The sequence below is a fragment of the Amblyomma americanum genome, chromosome 7 (genome assembly GCF_052857255.1).
Source record: "Amblyomma americanum isolate KBUSLIRL-KWMA chromosome 7, ASM5285725v1, whole genome shotgun sequence".
Classification (NCBI taxonomy): Eukaryota; Metazoa; Arthropoda; class Arachnida; order Ixodida; family Ixodidae; genus Amblyomma; species Amblyomma americanum.
The window spans coordinates 15225843-15239712 of NC_135503.1; the positions used below are offsets into that span (position 1 = coordinate 15225843).

A 13870-nucleotide genomic window follows, 5' to 3' on the forward strand; every position below is an offset into this window, starting at 1 on the left:
GAAGGGAAGACGGAGCCAAGGCAGTGAATGGGGAGTAGAGGATGAGGAAAGAGATAGTCTCGGCAGAGGAGATGGCGGCGCCGGTGTGCGGGTTGCGAGCAAAATGCGGACGGTGCAAGCGGAGTCGGAAGTCGATAAAGGCCGCCGAGGCGGAACGTCGTGATCGGGGTTCCAGAAACCTGCGCTAATGGCTCGCCGCGCGCGAGGCGCCGCGGTGGGGCCGCCCTTCGTAGCAGCGCGCATTTTCCCGCCACCCGGTGCGGAGAGAAGTTGTGTACGTCGACGTTCCAACATGGCGGCGGGCGCTCGCGTGAGTTATGGCTGCGCCGCGCCGACAGCGCGCTTGCGAGACATTTCCGCGAATGCGTCGCGATGACGCGAGGAAAGAAGGAGGGAGACAGTATTGTAGTAAGGCTTTGTTTTCTATCCCTGGAGAGTCGCCAACAGTACCGAGTGCGCCGTAGCCATGGCACGCCACCTTGTCCGGTCCTTCGTCACGGCAGACTTTAAAAGCCCATAAAACTTTCTTACGCAGCAGAAACACTTTTTAGGTTGCGCAAGGGTACGCCTCATCCAAGGAGTACCGGAGGTGAACGGAACTTGTCACGTGTTTGCTGTCTCGGAGCGCTGATGTGAGACTGAACCATTCCAGCGTTGATCGAAATAAGGAGCTTGTCTGAAAGATTTACTGCGGCGTTTTAATTATGTGACTTTTCGAAAGACGCCACCACCACCTCTTCGAGACGAAGGCAAACACCAATAGCGTGAACACGCATAAGTGTAGATTTTCACTATAAGCGGCTGGGCAAGGTATGTTTGCGCATGCGCCCAACTATCACCACGCTATAAGCTACCGATAGAAACTTGTCGTAAAAAGCCTTATGAACGGCACATGGTCAACGCAATAGCGGTCGCTTTAACACTGCAATTTCCGGCATATTTTGCTGGGGTGAAGAAAAAGCTAAAACATGGCCATAGACGCCGCTATTATCAAGGAAACAAAAATGCATGAGATTCGGAGGGACAATCAGTGGCGCTAAGGTATCAGAGTAGGAGGGAATTGAGAAAATTTAGGTGATAGTATTGTAGCAGCCAATTAATTTCAAGCGCATGTAATAAAGAGTAGAATATTTTTTGTGTCTGTTTAGGGTTGGTCTTAGAAATATTACAGAGAAAGTGCGATTACGAAACTGTATAAAATTTTATTGAACTGAAATTCTTGTTAATTTAACATAAGTTTCAACATCACCAAAATTTCATCCGAAATCAACACACAGGTTATCAGCCACATGCTAATGGTTTGGTATTGGGGGGGCTTAACGTCCTAAAGAGGCACAGGCTATGAGGGACGCCGTAGTGAAGGGCTCCGGAAATTTCGACCACCTGGTGTTCTTTAACGTGCACTGACATCGCACAGCACACGGACCTCTGGAATTTCGCCTCCATCGAAATTCTACCGCTGCGGCCGGGATCGAACCCGCGTCTTTCGGCCAGCAGCCAAGCGCCATAACCACTCAAGCACCGCGGCGGCCCAGCCATATGCTAATGTTCGCTAAAGCCTTTTTTCAGAGCTATATGAAGAATGTTGAATAGCTTCGCACTTTGCGCTGTTTGTTGATTAATTAATGTAATCGAACGATGTTACATTCAAATAATAGTTATGTATGTCGTGCTTATCAGAACCACGTGAGTTTTCTATAAAATATGTCTCGCTATAAAATATAGTGGTAATTTCTTGTTAAGTGCTTTTGTGCTTTTCAGATTGTATGTTTATGTATTTTTCTTTCTGATAGATTGTAGATTTGCACCTATTTATTTTCGATTTCAAGTCCTGACCAAGGTTGCTCTTGAGTATTGGCCTGCCAAAACACTTTATTTTTATGACGGTTAGTCATGTAGCTGTAGGCGGAAGCCCCGTCAGGCGATACTGAGCCTTTGGAAATTGTCCAAGCGAGAAAGCGAGCACCAGCTTAGCAGAGGCTGAGGGCGGCTGGTGACGACAGTATCAGTAACCTCTAAATCCATGATGATGATTGTGAATTTTAATGGCTCAAGGGCATCTGTGGCCAAAGAGCGCCATGGCACAAGGTTTTTTTTTTTCACTGAAGGTGGGTCAAAGACCCATTTCACAAGCATTTCACCCTAAAGAAGCCGAGCACAGACCAGGGGAAAGCTTGTATCCACTGTATCACCGGTGGGTACCTGGCGGCACTGGGGATCGAACCTCGCACCTCCCGCATGCGTGGCGGATGCTCAAACCAGTAGGTACTTTTTCACATTAAGAAATAAAAAAATGATACAGCGTGAGGTCCGGACTCTGAGGTATCTGAGACGAATCAGTGGACCTTCCTATTCTGTGTGGCGCGCGGATTTTAGTGCATGGCTGATGAAAGTCCATCGCTTCTGGTTTGGAGAATATAAAACACTGATTAGATCCTGGGACAGTGGAAATTTCAGACATAACTGTATCTCAGGGGGCACAACTCAAGGTACTAACCACTACACGATCACGGAGGGAATGCAAGATAAACGATGTTAAATGGGCAGGATAAAAGTGTTTTTAGGTATTGCTGATCTCTCCCTGTGTTGCACTTCGTTTACCGCATTGGCCGTTTCTGGCTATTGTTTTATTTAGAATGGAGGTTCAGAGACAAGATCTCAGAGTGATTTTAGACTTTGGTGTAGCTCCTGAAAACGAGGCAACAAATATATATATAATGAATAAGTTAACACGTTGGTGCAGTTGGCCTAGCTACTGCTCTGTTTTTGCCGCCGCGGTGGCTCAGTGGTTATGGCGCTCGGCTGCTGACCCGAAAACACTGGCTCGAACTAGGAAGTGGCAGTCGAATCTCGATGGTGGCGAAATTCTAGAGGGCCGTGTACTGTGCGATGTCAGCGCATGTTAAAGAACCCCAGGGAGTCGAAATTTCTGAAACTTTCCACTGCGGCGTTACTCATAGCCTGTCATTTTGGGACGTGAAACCCCCATAAACCACAAACCAAACTGGTCTCTGTTTCGTTCAAAAACTAAAAAAAGTTTGCCTATTAGGGGGAACGGTTTGCACTGCTAACGGACAGGTACTGCTAAAACGTTGCTGGGGCCGTTTTATAGTCAAGCGAAAAATCGACATTGGAAGGATTGTAGTATTTCAAGAGCGTAAATGACCTGAGGGACCTGAGAAACACGTATGCAAGGTATAAGAGAAAAAGTAGTGAATAATAAAATGCACCCTAAGAAATAATCTCTCTTCTCTAAAGTGATATGTCGTAAAGATTTCAAGATGGTTTAAACCTAGAAGCACTGGTTGACAGGAAATACAACACCACGCGGGTTTCTTTCATTTAAACTTTCCGAAGTCTTCACTAGCAGCCTAACGTCCATATATTTCAATAACTGACTCGCGTACTGTGCCCTACATATAGCGCAAGATCATATTTAAGCGTATAATTAATGAAGAACAAGCGTATAGAAAGACAATGTAACGCTGGTCTTCAAGGGGTTATTTTAGTATCAGCGATTGTATGGAATTCCGTTCCTGACGGCGGCAAGACCCAGACTTCATATATGGTTCTGGAATTAAGTTTCAGCGAATAACTGCCGCTCCTTTCTCTTTGACAAGGTTGTTCTCTGAAAAGACACTAAGGGACCCCAGGACGGAGCTAGCATAAAAGGGACGCTCATTACCGGAAAGCATTCTCGGAGAAAGTACTCAGCGGCAAAGGAAAAGTAAAAGTCGACTAACCGCCAAAAAGGAATGCCTCATCTTTCACGGGCGAAAGTTTTTAGACAACTTTTCCTCCACACAGGCAGATGACAGAGAGAGAGAGCAGGAAATTCCTGCCGAAGCGGGGACAACGAATTACTTTGAACCGAAATGAGCTCCAGTAGCAGAGGCGATGCTAGTCCCGGTAAGAGAGGGTGAGGGCAGTGGGAAGGAGGAAAAGGCGAACGTCCACCACCAAACTGCCATCGCCGAACCGAAATCTACTGCGCGACGCGAAGCTTGACGTTTCTCAGTTTTTCGATCGATGCTGGCGTGACCGGCTGTAGTATAGCAGCTCCTTCGCCGCCGCCCGTACGCACTACGTCTCCATTAACGGCGAAATGAGAACGCCTTTCTCATTTCCAGTTACAAATAGGTTATTACAGCTCCGTCGCTGGCTTCCCCTCGTCTTCGGCTCGCCGTTCGGGGAGTGATTAAACAAAGGGAAATTGAGCAAAGGCGCGACGCCGCAAGAAACCCCAGAAAGGACACGCGCGTCTAGCGGGTCCCGCCGCTTGACGCGACGTCTCTTTTATCACCCCTTTTTCCTCCCAATGTCGCGGCGTGAAAAACGGGCGGGAAATTACACGAATGCGTCTGGGGCGGACCGTGTATTCATGGAGGCTCGCGTATCGATTATGGGAAGGACCCATTATTTCTGCTTGTGTGACAAGCGTGGCCTCACCGTAATGGGACTGGGCTTGTAATTAAAAAGCGCACGAAACTGTTGTGGTGGATTGATACTGGCGGCTCTGGGCGAACAGAAATGAAGAAAATATTGCAGTCTGTACGTACGGCTGTATCATGTGAAGAAACATTAAATCGTGATGTTGCGCAAGGCGTCATTTAAATGAGTGGAGGTCAACGTAGCTGGTTAATGGTTTGTACGCCGCTGTTTTAGGCGAGCATGACTGTAATACCGATTTCCTTAAAAGCGCATGGTTGATCGCAAGGCGCATGGATAAAGAAAATGATTGATCGCTCGTGTGAGGCAAGCGGCTGTTCCTGACTACCTACACAGTCTTGTCACGCCAGATCCAGGGTTTTGTGCAATCTAGTTTTACCAATGTTTGGTGCGGTAAGACGCAGGCAATACAAAGCTGGTAATTTAGATTGAAATGTCAGTTTCAGCGCCCTTACGAGACACACTTTTATTAAGAGCATTAGTTCTTACTCACCACGTTTCGAGATTTCGTGGGGTCTGCTACAACCATTGATCACAGCGCCATCTGTGGCGGCAACTACTCATCACGTTTCGAGATTTCGTGATGTCTCCTGCCACCCTGAGATCAAAGCGCCATCTGTGGCTGCAACTAGAAAACAGCGCATCTCACGTTGAGACTTGTAGCGCCATATACAATAGCATTGTAGAAACAACCCCCTGCCGAATGCGAATGATGACGTCATGGTCTAATATGGTGGATAGAGGGGAAACTATGTGAGTATGACGTCAGGGGACGAAATGGCGACATAGTTTCGGTTTCTCGAATCTAATATGGCGCCCAATAAAATTGCTTGTGCCCTCTAATCCCTTCCCCCTCCCCCTCACGAAAAAATATGCTAAAACGGGTAGGAAAACTCTCGCGTTACAGGACCGCTATGCATGTATACATTGACTGACTGACTGACTGACTGACTGAGTGAGTGACTGAGTGACTGACGTTTCTGAGAGGAAGAAGGAAAAGGAAAGAGCACGGGCCTGCCTGCTGGCTCAAGCCGAACCACGCTCGCTGCCGCGTGCTGAAAGTAGAAGGGGTAAGGAATAGGAGAGAAAATAATGAAAAAAAAGATGCGCCACGCTAATATGCCCCGGGCCGATCACGGAGGCAGTGCAATACCGGGCTAACCCGTGCCAGAGTGCTTCAAGCCAAGCACTCTGCCATATTAAAAAAATAAGTTAAATATTTTAGGTCCAAGGACCCGCTGCAGATATTAAATCAGGTATCAGGCATGAGGAAGTATACATTCGTTTCGCTGTATATACTCCGACAACAAAGGGCACCCATCCGGGGACAGTTGTATACCGAATTTGGTAGGCAAATAAAACCCTATGTGTTATGGTAAACAAAAAAACCACAAATAAGTAATAGGTAAGCATTGCATACATACAATTACTAATTGAATCGTAACCATATCTCACCACAAGCCGAATTATAGGCCCACCTTGACCCCCCAAACGAAGCAACTTCCGTTTGGAACGTATCTTGAGGGGGTGCAACCCGACAATGGGTAGACGTTCATCGTAATTTCTCTGATAGATGGCGCTAGGCGGCGATCATTCCGCTTGGCTGCGTGCGTTCACGCGTTTTCGGGCATGGTGGCAATCCACCCCGTTTCAAAGGGTATTACATTCCGTTTCCCGAAACGAGCGGCGCGTTCTTCTTCGCTTTCTTCGTCTAGTAGACCAAACAGCTAACACTCGTTACTTCAATGTCTTCCAGACGGTGGCGGCCTTTTTTTTTGCTGTTCCTCATATGTCACATCACGAGGAAAACTCAAAACCTTCTCTTTTTTCCTATTTCTGCTAAGGCTAGTGACCAGTACGAAACCGTGCCAGTAACGCCTTCACAGAATCCTTGTTCTTCAACCCCCCTTCCCTCTCCTTCCACCTTAACTATTTTGGTGAGAGCTTAACCTCTTCAGTCGTTTATTGTAGTGCCTGACAGAGCATTACGCTGTAGAATAACGGATTCTTGATCGCTTATTATTGCTTAGGGCAATGGGATTGCATTATTCAGGGTGTAATCCGGGTTTTTTGGAAATCCAATTCCTACGTTTCTCTACCTCATTTCGCCACGTGACTAAAAAGGAAGAGGGGGAATAAAGTAAAATGAAAACAGTGGCATTTTTATTTTTCTTAGCAGAAGCAGGTGACCTAAATTTAACGAACACATAACTTCTGCCTCATATTTACACCTTCGCATCTACTTACAGCAATATACATAACCGAGAGAGAAACATTGCAAAGCCACACGTACGCACAAGCATAGAAACAAGCACAGAAGCAAGTACAGACACAAACACACACAGACAAGTACGCACACATGCACACATACTCTCGAACACGCACGCACGCACCCACATAGAATGCGTTTTCTGCCGGAAAGCAAGCTTCTTGAATTATGAGTGCGCTCGGTGACCGCGTGCGGTGGCAAACTGAGGCGAAAAATCCATTGCTTATTTTCCACATTCCGAGAGGCCGGGGCGAATCCCTTATTCACTATTCCGCGCGCGACCCCGGACATTCATCTAATCACGAGCTGCGCGAAAGGGAGAGGGCACGGGACTGCTGTCCGCATGAAATCGAGTTACTGCCGTGATGAACGACGCGGAAGGAAGGCTCGCCGATGAAATCCTGCTGCCTCCGCTCGCTGCTATTGTCTCTGGCGAAGATAATAAAAAGGGAAACTCAAAAGAAAAGTACGGAAGATAATACCTTTTCCTTTCCGAGTTCGGCTGCATATAGAGGTGGTTGTGGAGGTGCTTTGTTTCGGGAGTGCTTGGATTCGGATGTTGCCGCTTTGCTAGGAAGCTATACAAAATTGTGCAGCGTTTCTGCTGCTCCGGATCCCAGGGTGCGCGATTTGTCAGCGTTAAAATGCACAGCACATCCCTTTTCTCCGCACTGAGTTGGCTGGTGGTTCACGGCCGGGGCGGCATAAAGTAAATGCCCGGGGAAAAGGATTGATCTCTCGCGGTTGGCCTTCTGCATCGCAGTTTACCCAGAATGCGGGCTTCTTGAAAGGCCTACGTGGGTTGTTGCTATTTTTTTCGCTGTGTATGCCTTTGGAATCGGAGTCAAATTACAATTTTATTGATCAGATATTTCACGTTTCAGCTCTCGGGGAAGTGGGGCGTAAGGCGAGAGCAATTCTTACGCCTTGCACGTTTCTTTACGACCGACAGCAAAGCCAGCGACGGTATCGGTTTCACGTCTTCTCTTTTATAAGCAAAAAAAAAACTAGTCATAGTATGGCGGGCTAGGAGAAAATTAAGACATGGGCACTGTAATAAAAGCGCAAGAAATAAATAAAAATTCAACGTATCTGGTTTTATTTTACGCTTGCAGTTAGCTCTAATACATTCACAGCACCAAATCAGGCAGCTGATAACACAAAAATTCTCCCTGTCTTTCTGTTATTCTTTCTATCGCTCGCTCTCTTCACTGCACAACAGAACGGGTTGGCAAGAAGTGTGTTTTAAATACTAAACTGATGCCATGAGAAAAGCCAGGAGTGAAGTTTAAATCTCTTAATTGGAGGTGGGCTTTTTGTGCTTTGTCTTTTTTTTTTGTTGGTGCATCAAGGTTTACTGTGCCAATACATCACTTCGTTTTCCTGAGCCTGCTTGCGTACCGCGACATCCAATAACCTTAGTTTCAAGTTGGCTGTGTGCTCAAATGAGAATTTCGTTTGACGATTGCAGAAAAAAAAAACAGAGGGGAGGGGGACAGGTTGAGAAAGGCAATACCCGACATTTTAAAAATGTTAAACATTTTTTTACAGGTAGATAATTATATTTTGCTGATAGCTATGAAAAGTCAAAGCAGCGGCAATCATCAATCTGAGATTTGCAGGGAAAATGAGGCCATCAAAATAGACCGAGGGTAATCTTTCAGTTGGCGTAATCTTGAACAAATTAATGACCAGATAAGGTCTAAAGAGAAAGAGCTTCTATAGACGCTCGCGTAATTGACGCCTGGCAATGCGATAGGCGAAAAACCCACACTATGCCCCGATATATGCTGGGTAGCTTAACAAACTGGTGCCTAAAGATAATTGGTGGTTTGGCTGCGACAGCATTCGAATGGTTCTCAGCTGCCTGTGACAGTAGCCGAAAGCCATGCTTACAGACATAGGGGTCGCTAGCGGTCTCCGGAGACGGCTGGGGTAAAAGCTGGGGTCTCGGCGCATAGGAGCACATGTAAAGGAAAGTTTTGTTCAAATGCCGAAATGCAGAAACCCTTTTTGTTTACTTGTATTACTATGAAGCGTAACCCAATTTTTTGCACCCAGCCGGCCCAGCAGACGACAGGAGTGCTACCGCATCTTGCTCACGCCACAGATCGGTGTTGTCATACATAGGGCCATGCCAGTTTCACTAATGCCTATGAACACACACCGTCAGGAGCGCTCTCACCTGTAGTCGCCCTGCTGCAGGCGGATCTTGTCGAAGGTGATGCGCACCCTCTCGTTGAAGCGCGCCACGAAGCTGTACAGGCAGCGCATGTTGGCGGGGTACGTGGACGGGTAGAGCGGAGAATAGAAGTGGCCGTGTCCCTCCGTTCGGTTGGCGCTCGCGAAGCTGTAGCTGCAGGTCGTGTTGGGAACGGCGACGCCGTCCACACGGTAGTTCTCTGCACGAGAAGATGGGGAAGATGAAGACGCAGTGAGAGAGACGCACTCAACACTTAGCAGACGAAGAAGATTCCATTGCTTGAAGCGGTGTTTGTCGAAATAAAGTAAAAAAAGTTTCCAAAATTGACATTTTCAAAGCACGGTCGCCCCATCCCAGCAGCAGAGTTGTCAGCCAATGTGTCCACACGCACGTAAACGCTGCTCCGCAACCGAGTGGTGTAACGCGTTACCGGGTAGATATATAGGCTCTCAGATCAAGCCCTCGCTACGACTGTGTATTTTTTTCTACAGGAGAAGGTACAGCCGTTAGTTTCTTGTCGAGCGCCACACGGTGGCGAAACAAGGAATCTACACCACTGTCCCGAGTTCCTGGTAACGAGATACGCGCGCGAAACTCTAACTCGCAGTGTAAACGTAAAACGTGATGATGATTATAAATTTTTTATGGCGCAAGGGCGTCTATGGCCAAAGAGCGCCATGGCACAAGCTGTTCTTGGATTACTCAAGGTGGGGTCAAAGATCTTTTTCCAAGCATTTCAGCCCTTACTAGCCGAGCACCAGGCCAGGGGAAAGCTTGTACCCATTTTATCACCGGTGGGTACCAAGCGGCACTGGGGATCGAACACCACACTTCGTGCATGTGAGGCGGATGCTCAACCACTCGGCCACCGCTGCGGTATAAACGTAAAACACCGCGAGCTGAAAATAAGATGTTTACGAAAGAGACCACATGGCTGCTATCAAACGATGGTCCATCTAGATGCGTTAGCAGGAAAAGTTCCTCTCCTTGTTTGGACAAACCTGTGTCCGCACCGCCAACGTACGCACTATCTCCGTAACAAGAAATAACTGAATTGATGGAGCCAAGAAACTGCTGTTCTCTAACCGCTGAGCTTGCCCGGAACAAACGGTGCACTGTTCAAACAAGCTGGAAAGTTCCGTGCAGCTGCAGCTTCGAGCTTTCGCATATCGGGAATTTTCAGTGTTCTTTTACTTATTGGCCCTTATAGGCCGGGATTTCTTTACTATTTACACTGTTACGTGCAGCGTAGCGCAGGAGGAAAACAGACACGCAGCAGCGACTAACAGGCAATGTGTCGACCGTGCAGTGGTGATCTAGTGCAGGCACCGCACCGCATCAGTTGCGGGAAAAACATCAGGGTGAGTTTCATCGATAGACCGCTGAGTGAAGCTGACATTATCTTGCAAAATTTCACGAGCTTGGTCTCACTAATGGGTTTGTTCGTGATAAGGGCGACATTCACGTCTCCTCTAAGAACATAAACGCCCCAGTGAAGGCATGCTAAATTTTCGGTTGCTTCATTCGCGAAATACGGGTGCATAAACTCGCTATACACCTTACTGATTTATTCTTTTAATATGCATTTTGCTGAATAAAGTATACTTTGATCAAATTTTGGGTTCACATCGAGACTTATGTGAGGGGAATCCGGCATGATGAATGATCTAATCACCGCCGGCATACTGTGTTGTAGTGAAGTTATAACTAAGCAAAATATTGCTCTGATACAGGAGCCTTAATATCCCGCATATTACAGATCGGTCATTTAATGTGGGGAGTAAATATCGCAAGGCTACTGCTAATTTTGATATCACAACTAGTGTTCCCTTTTCATCATCATCATCTAATTTCTTTATATTTACAGTGCTTTGAAAAAGAGAGTCTTTATCTAATACTAACTCGTTTCGCAAATTTATCGAATCAAGGGCGAGATTCGAAATAACCTCTGCAGATGGCCTAACTGAACTCGTATGTCGAATTCCTTATCTACAACTTGCAGCTGGTCTTGAGCCTCCCCCTTGCATGAGGCAAATATGCATAAGGGGCGTTCGCTTCTTCTGCTTAGTTGAATCAATCTGCTGATAAGCTGCTATCAACTCTGAATGCATCGGGGCAACGCTCTGCGCGCTGAAGCTGTCTACAAAGTATCTTACGTAACACCGGCGCCGGGTCGCCGGCTTCTGCTTGCATAATGGCACGGATTTCAAGCCAGCTTGGAGACAGACATGTCGAAACTCGTGGAAGTTAAAACTCTGCAAAATTGATTACTATTTGATAATTAATGGCGCAACTTGCGCATTGTAACTTTTTCAGCCATGAGAGCAAATGCTGTCTACTACAGTGAAACTGATTCCCCATAGCCTGAGGATTATTTCTGCAGACTGCTGTTTTGCTTAGTAATGCAGGCGGTAAGGCATAAATTGTCGAAAATTCTCGCCTTTTTTTTGCGAGCAAGTGTAAAATTTTTTTAAGTTCGTAGACTTCTGGCTGTATATTTACTCAGAAACTAAATTCACGGAAGGCATTCTTTAAGGGAACGGGTGAGAGATCAGTGACGTGGACTCCTAGCGGTTATTTTTTTCTTGCATCGCGTGATCCAATGTTCGGTATAACGCCCACTTTGCGTAGTTCATTGACTTAACTTCAAGTTTTTTTTTATGTTCTGTAAACGCAACAAAGCAGCGCGTCCCTTACGACTATCTCAATGGTCTAAAAAAAAGCGGAACGTCTCCAGCATTATTTCTGAACCGCATATTTCTATCAAGTTATAAACGCTGTTTTGAAAGAAAGCATTGAAATGAGCGTGCTGTTAAGAGCTTCAGTCTCGAGCGACTTTCCAACTTCCAAGAAACAACGTTCTAAGGTAATTATTCTTAGCACAATAGTCATGATGGTTCGAGAAACGTAGCTTGTGATGGCTTTGATGCCTTGGTAGTGGAACACGTTTTCGCCAACTGACTCCATCTGACGGCACTGCGAAATTATAAGCTGCGATCTTCCACAATAAATTTGCATGAAGTCCGCGAACGCGCAATAAGGAGCCAGTCCCTCAAATTTGCCATACTTCGGTTTCTCATTCGGAAGCACCCGATTACCTTAGCCACTTCGACAAAATTATTAGCTATCGTCAAATTAGGATCACAGTCTAGAGGCTTTTGACTAAGTGGGATGGTTGCGTAAGCGGTTCAGTGCAGCGCTAGAAGTCAAATGAGTAAAGCACGTATGAACACTCCGTTTAAACACCTAGGCATATCACGCAGCATAGATTCCTGTTCAGATCGATTAGATTTGTGAATCTCGCGGTCGCCCTGGATGGGTAGCTTACTTTTCTTGATGAAGCGGTAGGTGCCCCTGAACCCGGTGTTGTCCCCGTGGCGTCCGTCTGAGTGGAACTCGAACACGAGTGCCCTACCGGCCGAGTAGTGCACCTGCTCGATGTCTACCTCGGTGCCGCACAGCACCGAGTTCCACGGCGTCGCCTCGTCCACACTTGTCCCGTTAAGGTGCAGGAAAATGCGCACGAAGTCGCCACTCAGGCACCTGCACGCGCACAAGGAGTACCTGCCATCAGAAAACGAGGAACCAGCCCTGTGATCTCGTCATAGAGTGACATGCGGCAAGAAAAACAACGTCAAAGAAAGGGGGGGGGGGGGGGTGTAAAGAAGTAGAATAGCGGAAAATAAGTTTTGCAAGAATACACTATCGCCTTTCCGGCGTACGGCTGACAACAACCACATAGCCAATACCTCTAAAAAGGCCTGGAACTTTCTTGTTCCTTTGAGAGAAGGTTGGACAACTACCGCCATACCTGATTTGGTCAATCACCGTACGCGGCATTCGGACGTCGTGGGTGCGATGTCAGTGCACATTAAAGATCCCCAGGTGGTCGAAATTATTCCGGAGCCCTCCACTACGGCACCTCTTCTTCCTTTCTTCTTTCACTCCCTCCTTTATCCCTTCCCTTACGGCGCGGTTCAGGTGTCCAACGATATATGAGACAGATACTGCGCCATTTCCTTTCCCCCAAAAACCAATTATTATTATTATTATTCCCATCCCATTGACAACATGTGGTTGTTTTTTTTCTTCTACTTTCTAATCAATAATATTTCAGGCTAAAATGATTTTAGTACTAATTTTCTATTGTTAAACATCTCAAACTGCAATATTTCCTTATGCTGTTCCTAGTTGCTGTGACTGTTGACTTTCTTGACATATTATTGCACTGACAGTTACAAAAAGAAGCCCGCAGCAGCATGAGAATTCTCTTCAATGCTCGGCTAATCAGAATACGTGATTGTATGTCCTCATTTGTTCCACGTAAAGAATAGACAAAAGCCGATAGTGCTTTCATGACAGCAAAAAATTCCTTGGCGTAGCAAAGACCGCGAAGGATTGCCAGAGAATAAAGGACAGACAAGGAAGCACCAGAAAGAGTATATCTGAACTTTTGAGGATGAGTCACTGCGAGAGTTTGCTCAGTGAGCACAGGGCATTGTTAATAGTATTTAAGCCTTGTTTCTTCTGCACTTTTAAATTAAATATACAACAATCTGATCTTTGCAATGCGGTGGCTACCATCGTAAGTAATGGATGTGATAGAATTAAATTTCGGTTATTATCAATCGGTTTTCTTTATCGAAAAGTTTTGAGGGTTATTGTACAGATTTTATAACTGTGGAGCGGTGCCATTTTGCTTAAAGAAAGTTATACCGAGGGCACTGACAATTATTGCCTAACTAGCATTCTACGTGATCCCTTTACCATTTGGCGTAATATTGCTTGAAATTCAGCCGATTTGTGCATGCCTTTATTACACCAACTAACATTTTTCGCGTGAGTAATAGCAACTGAGACTTCAGCATGCGAGTATGCAGGAAGTTTTCAGTGAATTTCTGCATCGACAAGATGATGGCAAATGAGGAGTAGACATACGATAGAAGTAA

At 46.3% G+C, this 13870-nt stretch overlaps 1 protein-coding gene and 1 long non-coding RNA gene across 2 annotated transcripts in view; one reads left to right on the top strand and one right to left on the bottom strand.

The window, feature by feature from the left end:
* The window catches only part of LOC144098545 (uncharacterized), a 312011-nt gene that overhangs the window by 86030 nt on the left and 212111 nt on the right, over positions 1–13870 (top strand). The window lies entirely within an intron of this gene.
* LOC144098544 (suppressor of lurcher protein 1-like) overlaps positions 1–13870 on the bottom strand; it is a 126527-nt gene that overhangs the window by 57956 nt on the left and 54701 nt on the right. Inside the window, exons 5-6 of the mRNA XM_077631273.1 lie at positions 12250–12464; positions 8904–9120 (exon numbers count right to left, since the gene is read on the bottom strand). Coding sequence (XP_077487399.1) covers positions 8904–9120; positions 12250–12464 — 432 coding nt within the window. The remainder of the gene's footprint in view (positions 1–8903; positions 9121–12249; positions 12465–13870) is intronic.